At 38.5% G+C, this 17563-nt stretch overlaps 1 protein-coding gene across 4 annotated transcripts in view; it reads right to left on the bottom strand.

Annotated features, from left to right (window-relative positions):
- Window positions 1–7111: 7111 nt before the first annotated feature.
- The window catches only part of PRUNE2 (prune homolog 2 with BCH domain), a 107953-nt gene continuing 97501 nt past the window's right edge, over window positions 7112–17563 (bottom strand). For 2 of the 4 annotated variants that reach the window (XM_075411313.1, XM_075411315.1), the window contains 5 exons: window positions 16223–16321; window positions 14174–14209; window positions 13618–13656; window positions 12082–12129; window positions 7112–9966 (listed from right to left, as the gene is read on the bottom strand). In XM_075411313.1, the coding sequence (XP_075267428.1) occupies window positions 9945–9966; window positions 12082–12129; window positions 13618–13656; window positions 14174–14209; window positions 16223–16321 (244 nt within the window). In that variant the 3' untranslated portion in view covers window positions 7112–9944. The remainder of the gene's footprint in view (window positions 9967–12081; window positions 12130–13617; window positions 13657–14173; window positions 14210–16222; window positions 16322–17563) is intronic. The other 2 variants (XM_075411314.1, XM_075411316.1) reach the window with 2 other exon arrangements.

The following is a 17563-nucleotide window of genomic DNA, read 5'->3' as shown; positions in this document are numbered from 1 at the left end:
ATCACACACCACTGTGACACCTTCAGAATGCATCCACTTCTCCACTGAGCACTGCTATTGACCCATTAAATAGTAGATTAATTCTCTTCTGAGGCAATTAGCATGTATTTTTTTTACACCGCATTTCTGGTCTCTGTCTAGCCTCTTTGGCACAGTTAACCTCCTATTCTGTCATTTCTCTCCTGCAGCTATTTTCCTCTATGTAACACTCTTTTCCATGTGTCCCCCTATGGCATCTTGCTTTTTCCTTTCCATATTTAATTTGTTTCCTTACTCACACCTATGATGTCTTCTGACTCACGCTATTTCTGTCACTGGTAAGTTACTGGGAAGCATGTAATTTTTTTTTTTTTCTAAATTCATGCAATGTTTCCCATTTTTTCCATCTTCTTCTTCTGTACTTTCTACACAAGGGCTGAGATGGTTTTGTTCTACACTGAGTGAAAGCCAGATTAAGGTACTTGCCTCCAGGGATTCCATAATTTCTTTAAATGAGCAAAAAGAACATTTGTAACAGAGCTGATGTGCGCTTCTTTTGAGTCAAGGCTCCAGGTAAACAGGGCCTGCTGTGTTTCAGAAGCTCTCCTCAAGGAGAGTCAGAATTTGGAAGAAGGCTGGACCCCCAAGCAGAAAGCTGTCTGTAACACTACCTTCCCCCTGGTCATTTCCCTGACCTGTCCTTCCTTCCCCTATTTTACCTTTCCCAGTGCCTTCTCCTTTTTCTTCTTTTGTAACGCCAAAATCTCACAATAATATTCTCTGTGTTCTTTAAGTTGACTGTTTAATGCAATGTTACTCATACTTCAAAGGGATGAGGATAGAGATGAAGTTTTACAGCCTTGAAGGCTTAACACAGGTCTGTCACATAAAGCCTGCACTTTATTTTCTGAGTCACTCTCTCATGGAGGGAGTCTGCTTTACATTTCAGGCCTCAGAGAATGGTTTGGGAAGTACTCTGTGGATTATTTTCCTGCTATTGCTGGAGGCTGCTTTGCTTGTTGCCTATTGCAGTACATAACAGAGAAGCAAGAAGACAAGGTTCTGACATGCCTAGTTCGATTTTTATTTTAACTGCTTCTATTTCTGTACTAAGTTTTGACTTGGCTAACCAGACCATACTGAGAATTTTATTTCTCCACCTGAATTTAATTCCTTCGAAGATTGTGGCTTGACAACCCCAGAGTTTAAGAGATTTTCTGACAGACTAGATGCTGTATGGGCGGAAACAGTGAACTTTTTTTTCTGCAGCAGCCCACCACTGAAGTCACAGCTGGTCATCTCAAACACAAAAGAAACCTCATTCTCTGGAGTTGTCATTTACTTCCAAGACTGTTCATAGGTTATTACCTAATGTTAGGGCAGGGACACTGGCCTACTGGTCTGTGGCCTCAGGCATTTAAAAATCGTTCAGCAAAAGTGCTGCACTGGATTCAAACTACTTGTTCATGATACAGAAATACCGGCTTCAAATGTCATTCCTTTTAACTTTATAATCCCAATACGAAGCAAACTATAGTGACAACACAGTAGAGTGCATTCTCACACCTAATATAATTTTGGATTTAAGACAAAAATCTTAGTCCACTGAACCCAACCAAACACCTTGCTAACAAGGCTAATGTACACATGCTTTAGCACACGAAATTACTTTTTTCTAATAATATTTATGAAATGACTATTTGAACTTCTTTCTTCAAAAATAGATTAAATCTGATAATAGCATTGTCATAGTTTAGCCTGGCAGCTGGCAACTCAGCACCCAACAGCCGCCCGCTGTCCCGTCCCCTTCCCCCCCATCGGGATGGGGAGGAGAATGGACAAAAGGGAAAACTCGTGGGCTGAGATAAAGACAGGTTAACATGACAACAAAAGAAATACTACAACTGCTACTACTCCTACTACTAATGATAATAATGAATACACAAAGTAAATTATATACAATACAATTTTTCTTGTCACCTGACAACTGATTTGCAGCCAGTCCCTGAGCAGCAACTGCGGAACTCCAAAATCATGGAATTCCTGAAAAGGTTCAAACTCCTGGACAAGAGAGGATTCGAACTCACAGAAACAAGAAGAGCCAATAGCTTTCCGCCCCCCGGCCAACCCGCTTTCATAAATTGAGCGCAATGTCCATGGTATGGAATATTTCCATTGTCCAGCCTGGGCTGTCTGCCTGGCTGTGCTGCCTCCCAGCCCTGCAAGCCTGCTCATGGGCTGGATATGGGAAACTGGAATAAGTCCTTGATTTCATAGCTGCAAATAAAAACATCAGTGTTATCAACTTTCTTCTTGTGCTAAACCCACAACACAGCAGCTACTCGGAGGAAAATTAACTCTATCCAGCTGAAGCCAGGACAGTGTTCAATTCTTAAAAAAACCCAAACAAACAAACAAAAAAAACCCCCTCAAAAAACCCCAACAAAAAAAACCATTGTAATTTTGTCGTGTTATTCCTGTCTTGCCTAAAAGACCAAGACACTGGATTTTCCATAATCGAGAAAAATGAGGAGATTGCAAGTGTACTTGTAGAATAAGTCATCTGTGTTTTTCCTTAACAATAACTATTGCTACAGGAACTGCCAGGCACTTTTAAATGTATTATAAGCCTTGAGAAGTGTTCTGCCTTACTTCCACAAAGGGAAGTAACATAGGGTTATGTTGAGTTGAGGAAAGCAAAGAGGAAGCAAAAAGAGATGGCAGGCTCAGGCTGCATTTTGTTTCATGTTCTCAAATTCGGCAGAGCTCATCCCAGCCAACTCCATTGCTCCAACTGAACAGACAAATGCAGAGTCACTAGAGGGACTGCTGACAGAAGCCACTCTGTGCAAGCAGCAAATGATAATTTCCTCTTACATGGGTGGATCTTTCTAGGAAAATTAACTGTAAGAACCAAGCACGTGATTTTTAAATAGGCTTCAGTAGCTTTGGGAAATAATTTATTTGGGTGAGAGGTTGTATTCTGTAGTAGTTGAGCCTTTGTCAAGGCAAAGATTGCAGAACTGTAAACCAAAACAGTGCAAACAGGAAAAGCCACCATTTTAACTTCACAGTGCTATTCTTCGACCTTCCCCTAAGCACAGGCTGCTAATCATACAGACCAGCGTCTATAAGTACACAGGTGTAAGTATATAGGTAATAATATAAGTATATATAAGTATATAGGTAATAATTTGTTCTTCACTAGATATTGCCTTCTACCAAGAAGCTACTTTTAAATAAAAGTTAAATTATGCTATAAGCCATGACTGCAATTTCATGATTTTTTTCCTAACTGCAGACCTGGAAAGTGAAATGCTTTCTTCAGTAAGGGATTTTTAGTGGTGTTTTTTGGGTTTTTTTTTCACTTGCACAAAGCTGCTGGTTACAATGAAAAGATGTTGGTATTTGGCACATGGCAAGATATGAAAATGAAATACAAACACAACAAGTATCAAGAAAGATCAACCAGCTGGATGGCAGACCAGTAAGTGTTGTTTAGAAAACAAAACAAGCTCCAGCAAAACACCTAAGTCATAAATGTTTACCTCCGCCTACTGCTAATGCTGATGCACAGAGAATACGTGCACAGGGGTGGGAAAAGCTGCCCTGAAGGGCAAGCACGCATCGAAGAAAGGATTAGCAAAAATCAGATGCTTACTGTAACAACACAGTGGTCTAAAGCCCTTGGTAAATTCCCCACACATCTCAGAGATTTATGAGCTCCCTCATAAACTTAGACCCTTCTTTTAAAACTTCCGAAACACATACTTAATTGTCACCATCTGCCTGCAGGGTAGTTGTATTGTGCAATGGGAACAAGGTGCTAGAGGGGTTGCATGGCTGCAGGAAATGGACAGTGAATGAGGAGTAGAACAGCAAATTTCCTGATGCTTGCTCAGTCGGCTTCATCTGTGTCAGGTAATACAGGGACACCCCCCTTGTCTCCAGAAATAACCGTACACGATTAAACAGCTAACACAATCTGGGATCTGTCTTTTATTCCCACTAATGGCAATAGTAGCAAATTGAGGGGTACTTCCAACAGTCAAAATTACAAAAGACTGTACCACAAACTTCAAAATTTGTGTTTGTAGTTTTTGTATTTCTAACAAAATACACTGCCAGCACTGTCACATGCCTTCAACACTAACAAGTTTAAATTTTAGAGGATGGAATTTTACCAGCCCAAAGGCTTCAGAGAGCACAAGAGACACACCAAGATCAGGTGGATGCATCCACCACACATTTATTTCGCAGAAAATGGTAAGGAAGTCTCTTATTTGCTGTCTTTAAAAGCATTTACATTACACATCTTAAATGCCTGATCACTCAAGAGGACTAAAGTTGGGCTAGATGATCTTCAAAGGTCCCTTCCAACCCAAACCATTCTCAAATTAATTTGGAAGATGACATTTTCGTTTAGTCCAGTAACTTCCAAACTAACAATACAGGACCATTTCACAACTCTGTATTTGTACTTACACTTGAAGAACCTTTAATACTTTCTTTCATTCAGAAAACTAGATTTCCTTTATGTTTTCTGTAGCTATTCTAAAGGACAGTGATGGGTCCCAACAGTTCGGTCAATAGCACTTTCCTGACTTACCATCTGCAGCATTCTTTGTCCTGCAAAGCTGCAGAAATATGCAACAGGACAAATGAGTTCAGTACAAATGCTCTACAAAAGGAAATATGCACGTTTGAATGCAGTGGAAAAAACAGCAGAAGCGGCGTTAGAACAACAGCAGGGACTGATAACAAAGCGCCATTTCCAGGACACAGGTCCCAGCTGTAAAATCGAGGAATCTGTTCTTTGTGTCAGGACCATAACACCTGCACTCTGAGGAGACCAGAGGTTGTCAGTGGAAGGCCCTGCCACCTAACACCAGCAGCGCAGCAAAAAGGACATACAGTATATCACATACCGGGTGTGCATGTGATAACTCACCAAGAGGACAAACATACGCTTCAAACAAAGGAAAAACAAGAGGCCTTAGATTTACCAGGCTGAAGGAAGCACGACCCCGAAGCAAAGGACCACGCAATGATAGCTACTGACTCCTAAATTGTACAAAGGACTCAAATCCCCACACCCAAACCTAGCTGTCTGCAGTAAAAAAAAGACAAGAAACATGATGAGGACTTGGTAGCCAGCAGCTCTTGTCCTCTGTACCACCAACAACTGCTCAGGGTCATCACCCTGGGAACACACGTCCTGGTGCTTTTGAGCGTGTGGCGGTGACCGCAGGAGCGAATGAAGCCTATGTGAGGAGTGAGTGGGAGCAGGAGGGATCAACTTACTTCGAGACTTTTGTAAATAAATATGGTCTCCTTTCACAATATCCTGCATTCAGCTTGTTATAATACTTCTCCCACACATAAAGTAATCCATGTTAGGAACTCCTGCTTTAGCTCTAAAGACTGAGCTAACAGGAATATAAATCTTACAGAGGCAGGAAGGCAGAAAATTTATGCAGTTGGGAAATGAGCAGTAATGTTAATTTACTGCATGGCAATGGATTTCCCTTTCAGCTGATACACTTTATTTTGCACCACTGAACTGTGGTGAAAACCGATTTCATTACAATCCTCCACTGAAAATGTATGAGAAAAGAAAATCTCTTTTTTTTCCACTCCCGAAGAATGAGCAAATGAGCAGAATATGGAGTTTAACTACTTTCACACCTTTACTCTTGAGAAAAACGTTAAGATGTTCCTAATGTTCACAACATGGACTACTTAGAGAGTATCAAGAACAGGAAGATGTCAACACTTCACATACTAGGGTTTTCTTTTTTGAAAATAAGACTTACGTATTACTACTTACCTGCATTTTCAGTTTCTGCTTGTACAAATAGCTGTGGCTGTTGCACCAGGGTTCCCAGCCACAAAAGCCATTAATCAGCACTCTGAAAACATTAGTCAAATTACTGGAAGACATAAACTGCCAGGTGCTGAGGCACACGGAAGGTAAGGAGGAGAAAGCATCTGAGCTCTAACTGCAGCTATTGATGGTATTAGGATGATCCACAGCTCTCCTAGCTACAGCATTACAGCTGGACCTAAGAGTAGCCATTCCAGGCCCTAAGATTTAGGGTATAAATGATCCCAAATTACTGTACACCAGAGATCAACTGCCACCAAAGCTGTAATTAAATTACAAACTGTAATTAAATTATATGGGAAGGACCTGGAAGAAGATAAGCAAAACCAAAACACAACTTTTGATTCCTGAAATCTAGCAGCACCTCTTTTGTATGACATGGCCAAAATTAAGTCTGCTTCTGAGGCTCAGTTTATGCCCTAACTTATCAACCCTTAAGATCTGACAATCTTTAAACCTATCAAAAGTCAAGGAGGCTACAGTCAACAAACATGAAAGGTTAGTTTAATCCAGCTTCTTTGACTTCACACTGAAAAGGTCTAGGAGCTTTCACAGAGTTGCTTGCAGGTGGGTGGCAATTAAGAGGCCATAGGTTATCGCCTTTTAGCTCATACTTGGTGCCTCACGGGCCAATGCTCCAGGTTAGCTGTCCAAGAGTCATTCAGGTTTACTTAAAGTAGTGGCAGTAGAAATTGTCCCATTTGATGCTGATGTAGATTGGGACAGGAGTGGGCACATGGGACCAGGTAGCTGAGAGGACTGAACATCCACCAGCTTTGACTCCTTCCTTCATCGTAGTCAACAAGGTTGTTAAATCACTCAAGGTGCTTTCACAGTCAATCTCTTTCTGCCCCATAGCTTCTGTTTTCTGCCTACCATATGAGATGGAGTGAGATTATCTACCTGTTTGATTTTTAGATAACGGCATAAGCACAAATTAGAGAGAAATTTGAAGAGCTCCTACTGCATTCTTCCAGGAACAATATTGCTACTATCAGCAAAGCAAGGGTTTGAATACATGGAAGTGGAGAGTAACACCACGAGACACAGAACTGACTCAGTTTTGGAATCAATTTTTTTTGAATCAGGTTTTTGTAATAAATTTTTGGAAGGACAGGTAAAGAATGGCATGAAAAAAATATTTAACTATGCAAAGAACTGTGATTTGAAACAGTCAAGTGTTTCCATGTACCCAGGAAATAAACAAAAAAACGCAGAGCTGAAAAAGGAAATACTTCCGGTGGTGGGTTGCAGTTCTTTATTTCTGATTCATTTGTATATATATGCATACAATGATATTAGATATCCTTGTATAGCTTAATCTCTAATTTAGTCAGCATTGATCTTTTAACAAAAAAAAAAAAATTGCAACTATTAATCTTACTCGATCTGAGCACTCTGATACACAGTAGAAAAAATCCGTATATAAAAGATTATATCTGTGCAATTATACGTACTATATTCCTCTTTCAACAAACTACTGATTTATTAATATTGATACATTATTAGTAGTATAATATAGAATTGCCATATCATAACATTAAAAAACTTTTCAAAATATATTAAGCAAAGTTAACCACACCTTGATCTTGCAATCATTTTTGCACCATCACGCAGATGCCCCATTTTGTTTTAATGTGACATTTGGCTTAAACATAGTCCTTCTGTCTCAGGCTGCAACTGTTAGTCCACCCACATTAACCATATTAATTCATGTATAGCTTTGCTGTTTAGTAATTTCACGCAAAGCCTTTAGAATTAAACTCACCTCTGAGCTGATATCCACCAGTAAGAACGCAAATCTCTTATACCCCACTTAGGTCTCAAACAGTGCATAAAGATTTGTGCCAAACCTCTGCTTTGTGGTGAACTTCTCTTTTAGCGAACACTTCTCACCCATAGAGTAATGCAAGTCATCTGGCTCATTCTAGGTGGCTTAAACTACAGGTCCTACAGAAGATGTGACTTCATGCTACTAAATGGTTTTAATAGTTTAGATCTAGGTGAAGATTAAATAGCATCTCAAAGTTAATACAAATATTAATCTGTACATAAAACATTATCCCCAATATACTAAGTGACAGCACTTTTATAAGGCAGACATAAACCAAGATTCAAATATCTGAGAAAAGATGGACACTACCAGATCCTAATTTAGGGCAAGGTTATAGAGCAGTAACAATGATCAGCAGGATTAGGCCCATCCTCTGTGAAAATTAACAGGAACTGATGGAACGATGTGATACAGCAGACTAGCTAGTACGACAGAGATACCGCGCACCACCTGTCAGTTCAGACCAAGGACTGCAGAGGTGCAGATGCTTCGGTTTTGATGCTGGCAGGTAAGAAAGCATTTGGCAAGACGGATGCCCGCTTCCTTGCCTGCAGACTACCTTGCAAATACAAGATACAAATTGGCAGAGATAGAAATGTGCAAACCACAAAGTAAAAATATCAATCTTTTAAATGAAGGACAAAATACAATTTTCACTCTCAGCTTACATCCTACTGAAAAATCAAGGCTCGTGCCTTTTGCTTAAACTTTATTCCCCAGAAAAACTTGTCTTCTCTTTCGTTAATAATTCTGGACTGGAAGCAGGACTGGAGTTAGTGCATACGTAAAAAGACGGTGCGAATTATCTTGAACTGTTCTGTCTAAGGACTTTTCTCAGACAAAGCAGAGAATCCACAGATGTAATTCTAGGGCCTATGAGAATCTCGTGAAGATAAGAACAGTATTTCAGAGAGTGCGTAACACTATTACTTCTGTTAGGACATCCCAAAAGGCAAGTGAGTCAGTAGGTTTGGAAAGTACATGTGTGTGTTCATTAGGGGAAGAGAAAGCATCAGTAATATTCTTAACTCTTGTCTTTTTAAAGCAGACAATTAATTTGCACTCTCATGCGCAAGAATGGTCTGAGAGACTGCAGTTATTTTCCAGTGAATATGAGGACTTACTGCAGTGTCTTTTGTGCCAGTACACGACTGCAGCAAACAAGAAATGCTTAGGGTTTTTGTCCTTTTCATGTTTTTACTGCTGTGTTCTATGACACAGGCAATAAACCACATTGTAATACTTTTTTTTTTTGTATTCGATACACTTTGAATAATACTTTGACATCTATTCCTAACAAAGGAGTGCGACTCCCAACTGTACATTTATACATTTAACCTTCAGTTGTTAGTAGAAAATACTAATTATTTGTTCCATGTTCATAGCATTAATAACCTTTACAATTGGAGTTAGGATGCTATTTGAAGACTCATAACTTAAAAAAAAAAAAGTTCTGGAAAAACAGATGTAGAAAACAACAACAACTAATTAATGCTCCACAGCTTTTAGAATATAGGACAATGATTTACAGGATTAGCTGCTTCTATAAAAACTATCCCTAAAATAAAGACACTAAACTAAATTATTAAAATAAAATTAATTTCAGTTACTCATTTGTCCTCTGGGAAGTCCGTTTCATAAATAATTATTTTTTTTTTAGTACATCAGTCCTTTCTGTGACTGAATTAAGAAGTCATTAGGGTTAAATGAACATGGAAAGACTCTTCGGACAGCAAGAAACAGTCAAATTCAAGAAAGTCCTGCATCATTTCTAGAATTATTTTTAAACAATTAAGTTGCTGCTGCTCTGTGACACAACCAAGCTAAGATTTATTGTAACAATAACTATTCTGTTCAGCTATGCATAAACATTAATATGCTGAAGACAAAGACAAAACAAAAATCCACATCCTCATTGACTTGTTCATGAGGCACGCTGTTAGTAGAATGGTATCGTTTCAAACAGAAATTGCACACAGACATAGAAACCAATGCTACACAATACAGCATTCCTAATGAAAACTCTATTTCTGAAAACAACACAAATAACTAGACCCAAAATTCTGCTGTTTCCATGGCAACAGGACTGGCCCTTCTGGTCTTCTTGAATTGTTGAATGACACTGAAAAATCGTAAACAAAACAAAATCAACCCAAATTGCCTATTGCACACCATGGTCATGGGTGTCTGGTTGACGAAAATCCAAGTAAAACCTCTTCTTCAAATGCCTGGCAGCGACGCTTTTTATTTCAGGGTCATGTCAATGCTATATGTTAAAGACAAAAATACAAACAAAAAAGAACAACAACAAAAAAAGAAATCAGTCGTATGAAACACATGGCTAGTCACTTCCCCAATCCTGAGCACTCGCAAAGTGTTAGAATCCTCATCTCTCATTTACTTAAATGCATTGGTATCAAATATACACATTCTACCTACTATATAGGGAAAATATACACCTTAATAAGATCTGTTACTGTTTTATTGAAATTAATAACTACATTCCCAGCAATACCAATTTGAAGTAGACACCAGATGTGGAAGGATCCACTGGTGGAATGATGTGACAGTATGGCAAGATATGCGTGCCCCTAAAAATGTTTCTAAGAGTACGGTTTTGCCATTTAGTGCGAAGCATATGTCATCAAATACTTTAGAAACATTCTTCAGAATACAAAGTTGTCATCATAAACATTCATCAAAATATAATTTTCCTGACAGAATACATAACTATTTAAAGCATCCACAATATTTATGATCTGTTACGGAACACATAGGGTTCTGTCACTGTGAATTATTTCATAATGATTTTTTTTTTTTAAAGTCATGAGGAAGTGCGAGAAGTTCAAGAAAATAGAACACAAGAGAGCATGACAATAGACAAAAGCCTTTGGAATATATATCAAAAAGACAACAGAAGCAAACTAAGAGCTGGGCAGACTCCAGACAGGTTTCAGCAGAAAGCATACAGAAGAAAAATCTGTGTAAAACTGCTGTTATTGTGGAGACATTAACATGGGAAATCCTATTTCTTGAAGAAACAACAGCAGAAATGAATGATGTGACCACAGGAAAATTGTTGCCGCTTCTGAAGACAGATTAGTATTTATGCAATGAAAATAAATAGCGGGAATTACCATGAATTTGGCCTCAACTGTATTTATTTAAGCTAAATATAAATTCTCTTCTCATATTGCTTTTTGCTACACAGCTTCTCTTTCGAGAAAAAGAAAACTCTTCAAGACACAAAAAGATCAAAAATCATAAATAGTCCTTAACATGGTTTTTTTTGTGTGTTCTCATACTTTAAAAAAACAGTTCTCATATTACTTGTTACAGAACAACCAGTGTCTGAGAAACAAAAAAACGATGCTGAGATTTTATGCCAGCTGCTCTACGAATCAGGAATTTAGCTTATGGTTCTAACATGTGTATCAGGTACGATACTGTGACAGTTGACGAGAGTACAATTTTATTTTAAAAAAGTGAGAAGCTCCATTTTATCTATACATCTGTTTGCTACATGTAGTTCTAATTATTTGCCTGCTTATTAATACTCCTTTTATTGATGGAATCTTTTAATGAGGAGTCAAGTTTACTATCAGACATTTCCTGAATAATATTCCAGTGTGAGACACTAGCGTATTCCTACATACCAGTCAGATAAGTAGGGACAGCAAAGTCCCCAGTCACTCCTCCCCTGCACACACTGACCAGGAATACACACACTGCTGCAATGGCTAGTCCTCCTGACATGCTATTCTAGCAATGAACTGTTGGTGCTTGTGTGGCACACTGCAGCTACAAACACCCTCACTGATGCACAGTAAGGGCAGCGCAGGGTGCTCCATTCGCATGCTTCAGTTATGGTATCAGAAGGAGGAACAGCAGGGCAGAGGGCTGACACATTCCCATTTCCAAAGGAACCAGTTCAGCTTTGAAAGGAAGAGACATAAAGATACTGGAGATTTAATCGGGGAAATAACTATGAACGAAGCTGAGAAGCACAAAATGCAAAGAGAAGGAACACACCAAGAGCACGACCCAGAAACCGAAATAAAATGTAAGACTTTTTAATCTCTGAACGAGAATGGCAAGTTTTTCACATAACTTAATCTGAATATCCTCAGGCTAAGAATTCTATCTGTCTCTGCTTGGAAATTGTTGAGGACACTTTAAACATATCTGCAATGCAAATATAATAAATCCTAACTTCAGTGCTTTTTCTGCAAGCATATGTTGAATCAAGTTCCTGAAAATAACTATAAAAGTGTTTAGGTCTCCAAAAAGCTTTATGGAGTCTACCCAGCCTCAGTTCCTAAGCAGCATGGTTGTAAAATAATGTTAAAATGTAATGACAGTATTAGGGATAAATTCTTACTCCTGCTCCACTGAAGTCATTTCTGGATCATTTGAAAGGCAGCTAGTTCTGGGTACAAGGAAAAAGAGGTAGTAGTAAACATTTCTTCTGTGTTTATTTCTTTCTCTTTTTAAATATGACATCTTCGATGGCACAAACACACAAATGTTACTAAGGAAAGTAGTGAGCTTAGTGCCTGCAACACAAATTAGTTTTAGTAATAAATTTTTAAGCTATTTCTTTAAGTTGGGAAAGGGAAATACACTACAGCGACTTCATACATCCAACAATAACAATAATCAGTGACGCCTCATATGAATATTTAGTTCCCCTTTCACTTGCTGTGCTGCAGCCTGCACTCTTTTGAATGAACGACGTAACAAGAAAGCCGCTTTCTTCTACAGAGTTTTCACTGTCATACACTACAATGCATTTAAAAATGTTTGAATGGAAGGAATAGATGTTGCATTTCAAGGCTGAGTGGGCCTCTTTTCTTTTGTTTAACAAAATATTCAGGTGGTCACAGATAACTAGTTATGTGAATTTTTTGCTTCCAAGGCAGTGTAACTGCTAGAATCAAAAAAGTGGCCAGTGTTTTGGATATTTCTCTGCGGTCATTTTAAAGGCTAATCTCAGGGGAACTGAAGGAAAACGTGTACTGAAAAAGATGAGCCTTTAGAAAAAATACAACAAAGAAGAAGCAGTAAGATCAAAATTCTGAAGTGAACAAGCTAAAGGAAGAAGACTGAAAAGAAGCTTCAAAATCTCAAAATCTTTGGTTGCAAAAACCTCAGGGAAAATGTCATACTAGAATCAAAAGACACAGCTCCCTTCTCCAGAATTTTGTGTACAACACACACATTAAAAAAGTGCACTGGATACATTCTAAGGTCTGCTCAGTGAGTCAAGGATTGTGTCCTTCCAGTTAAGGATTTCTGTGGTACTTTACACTATACTGCCTCAGTATGTTGAAGTCAAAGCACAGAGTTAAGAGTTTAAAGTATCTGATCATCAGATGACACTGATTTATTAAGCGACCATAGACAATACGATATTATCAAGTATTAATCCACCGTCCTATCCAACAAACACTGGAAAGACAAGAAAAGTTGCCTACCTACCTTAACTGAGAATGAGGTACAACAGCTATTCTTTACTTAGTAAAGTGTAAAAAATAATTTTTAGAAAGAACTACTTCCTAAAAACTTTATGAATCATCTGACATAATCGGTGAAGGGAAGAAAATGTTTAATGAACCATTTTAAAGGAGTAAAGAAGTGGCTTCAGTCCTCCCTATGACTACAGAAAAAATCACAAAAAAATAGCAAAAATGTTTTTTACAGTGTAAGGATATGATTTTTCCTTACCAAGACCCAACAGTACAAAAGCAGGCTGCTTATAGTGAGAGGGGAAGTCAATTCACAAATGTGGCAGCTTCCATAGTAATTGAAACTATGAGCTGATTGCTGTACCAAACACATAATGTACTACTGCATTCAATCTATTCCTGTGAAACAAGTAAATATAACAACAGCATCCAGCTGAAAGCTATCTTACTTAGCTGTTTCTGAAGTTTCCCTCAGCTCTTCATCCAGTCTGCGTGAGTAAAAGTTATTGATATAAAGAAACAAAGAAGCAAGCAGAGCATAAGAGAAAAGCAGTGCAATAGCAAAGCAAAGTACAAATGTAGTACATGCTTCTAAAACAGGCACCCAGTATTACGCATTGACTCTAAAGGTCCTCAGTTCGGTATGACACCATTTATCCTTGCACTTAACCCACCTTTCATTTGTAACACTTTATTTGGCTCATTTGGAGGCAGAAACGTAAAAGCAGCAGTGATCTGAGGCATGCCCAGTGGACAGAGCTGAAAGCATTCCATTGCTCTATCAGATCGTATTAAACTAGCTGCAGCCTGGGCCAAGTCAAGGACGTTTACAGTTGAGTAAGTTTTATTTGCAAGGGAGGCTGATCTCAACAGCTTGAAGGGGAAAGTAAGATTCCACATCATTGCAAGCCCTCATTCAGCTGTTGAGGTCGCCCACAGGTGAAAGGCTGTCACACAGATTCACTCCATTATTAGCAGCAGCATGGGCTAGAAAGCAAGTTTTACCTCATTCTTCTCTTAATACACTTCTCTTCATCATACCTTACAACATAAGAGTGGGTGAAGGAAGAGAAAAGATGTACAAGTTCATACGATACAACGGGCACACTTCAGTAAAAACCACCAAACCACCACACAACCCAAATCCTGGCATAATCCTATGTACTTTTTACAGGTGGGATTCCTCATGACCATAGATGGCATTTCCGTTCTTGCCAGTGGAGCGATTATAGAGTTCAAAGCTGAATTTTTTTTATTTGCTACAGGAATCTTTCTCAACTTGCAGCAGAAATGAAGCTATCAGCTGAACACTACTCTTCTCCCTGGAGCATGGGAATAACCACTCACAATGCGCTCAGTGCACACATCCACTACATGTTTGTATCACAACATCCTAAAAATGCTTGCCACCCATGGGCACGCTTGTCACCTTTTGATATTTTATTCAGCAAAATCATGACCTCTCATCTGGCTGCTGATGGCATGAAGTAGGCCGTTCCCTAAAATATCTTAAGCTCTAAGTCCTAAAGTTTCTTTGGTACTCATACTGTGATCATTTCACCTTTGGTCCGAGAGGTGGTCACTTTCCAAACAGTTTTTAGTCTACAGGGAAGAAAAGATGTGTGTAACACTGATGTGTGTACACAGCAAGCAAGCAGAGAGAGACACACACTGAAGTATCAGGTTAAGGTCTGTATCAAAGGAAACTACGAGAAATTAAAATGTTTACAGGAATAAAAAGAGGAAGGGAGGGAAGGCACAAGGAATGGAAGGAAGATAAAAATTTAGGGATGTCAAAACTTTCTGGACATCTCTTTATCAGGTGGCCAACGACATCTGTGCTCCGCATTCCTAGCATCACTCCACCTCTAAAGAAGTTGCAGCAGCAAGTAAATTCAACTGACATTCCCTATCATCCCTGATTTAATGACTGTAATTTATTCTTTTTACAAGTGCCAATGCAAGAATTGAGCTTCCCTCTTGCTCCCTGGAATTATACCACAAGTATCAGAGCAACCACTAGCTTGCTGAAGAAAATTATGCTGCTTTCACAGCTACTGTGAGGCAGGTGTGAAAACTCCTGTCTGGGTTGAAGAGATCTATGACGGCTCCAAAAGAAGTGTTCTTCATACCTAGTCACTGACAAACCATAAGGAAAATACAAACATACTTGTGTATTTACCCATCAAAATACCTTATAGAACAGAATGTTCACCTGTTCAAAACCTAGGACATCTGATAAAAAGAATAATTTTTTTAAAAAAGCATTCCTGAATGGCATATCTTTTTAATAATGACCCACATGAAAACCACGATTGATTTCCAAGGCTTTCAGTCTTGGTACACCATTTCAGTCTGCTGTTTTCAGGTTTGAAAAAAACCCAGTTGAGGTGAGCAATTCAAATTAACTTCCTACAATTTTTAATAGATATCTTTCCTCTAGAAACACCTACATTAAAAAACCTTTACACATAAGAAGCAGAACTTGAGATACTGTCTTTCAGTGGTTCTGGGTTAAACCATGAAAATCAGCAATATAAGGAATGGTGAACCTATGGACTTTCAGTGGTTTTCTACTGAGCAGGCTATCTTTGAATTATTATTTCAGTTCAAAGCTCTGTGTGACTAAAACTTAAAACCACTTTTACTTAAATGGTGGTATAGCATAGGTAATACCTCTGGAAGGGTTAAGATTTTTTCCTATTTTCTTTCTGGGTTGCAATTAACAAGTGATCAGCCTGTTCCAATTCAGATTATACAGCCATAGGACTGATGATGGGACTCTCAGCCTGAAAGTTTTTCTTGATTTTACCAGCAGTATCATTTGGTCCAGTCCAAAACCTTCCTCCTCCTATAAACATTGGTTCCCCTAGAAGTATGTGTTTACTGTGTTTTGTGCTTCCACCACATAGTGTTTTCCTGCTTAGGAGTTTGACATATAAGCATTTACAACTGTATCAGGAAGGGGCTTCCTTACAGATTCTTAAACACTATTATTAGTTTGTGGAAATAGTTTCTATTAGAACATGCACGTGCTTACTGTACATCACTTACTTGACAATACTGTCTGGTATGTGCACGTATTCCATTGGAATAATCTCACGAAGCTCCGCCAATGTGTTGACGTACTGTATCTTACTGCTGAACTTTGAGCTGAAACAGAAACAAGATGTTAATTGACTTTCCCCCCCAAATCTTTTATGACGTATTAAAAAAAAAAAAAAGAGAAGGCATGTACTTAATGTATTAAATAATTAAACATTTTATTATTAATATGTCAATTACAGAGCTCAGCTGATCAGGAGCACATCTGAGTTCTAGTAAGGCTGAAATCAAGTCCAGACCTTTTGCTGTTCCTTGCTTAGGCTGAATCACAGTATTTAGGACAACATTATAAATTCTAATGCTCATATACTAGGCAATGTGATTAGTTTTACAGTTCGAAGGAGATGTATTAAAATTCTGAAAAGAATCAAATCCCCTACAGCATACTTACATGAAAAAAGAGATGGGAAGCATTCACTTCACAGGGTCACGATGAATTAACATCAAGTGATCATGATGAATTAGCATTTACATTTGACACTGATTCTCTATCAAACATAACAAAAGCAAACTTCCTCATCTGTTTAGATGAGTACAGATCTGATTGTTTCTGTGCACATCTATTCTTACTGCAGGGCCTTCTTATGAGGAAATACCTCTCTTGTTTATTTCAGCTGTGCTATATGATCATTTATTGTGTTTGAGAAATGATCACTTGGAAAAAAGCTAAATTATTCAGCAAACACACTTAAAAAAAAAGGCTATTCACTTGTCTAACCTGAATTATTTGATAGGTAGCAGCTCTCATTTGGCTCATAAAGCAATCTTCCAAATTTAGCTCTGCTTGTATTTAGACGGTCTTTTAACATCAGTGATAGTGAGGAATGCACATTGACCATAAATGTTCTTAAGTGTAGGCCACGAAAAACAGAACATATTCTTCCTATTTACTGCTGATTTGGGGGTATGACCAGACAACATGAAGCCTCTGAAACAGCTCTGAGCAGAAGGTTAAGGCCCCTCCCCTTACCATACCTATCCTCCTAATAAGGTAAAGTGAGACACCTGAAACCAGGACACATGAAGGCACTGTGAATAGTTGTTTAAGCTCATGCATTTTAATTTGTGTCAGCACCAGATTAGCATCAATAGGCAGACATACTGGAGCAGGCCAATGGTCACATTTTAAGACACATGAATTCACTCACAATTGTCCAGTCAAAGCCATGATAACATACAGACAATTCTTCACATTTTCTCCAAAATGTAAATCATAGTCTGCATCATCTGAACAGTGAGCTGAAGTAACTTAGCAAGCTGCAAGCCAATCAGAAGCTTCTAAAGGCAGGG

The sequence above is a fragment of the Opisthocomus hoazin genome, chromosome Z, assembly GCF_030867145.1.
Source record: "Opisthocomus hoazin isolate bOpiHoa1 chromosome Z, bOpiHoa1.hap1, whole genome shotgun sequence".
NCBI lineage: Eukaryota > Metazoa > Chordata > Aves > Opisthocomiformes > Opisthocomidae > Opisthocomus > Opisthocomus hoazin.
Note: the sequence above shows the minus strand (reverse complement) of the source record. Positions and strands in the feature narration are given on the sequence as shown.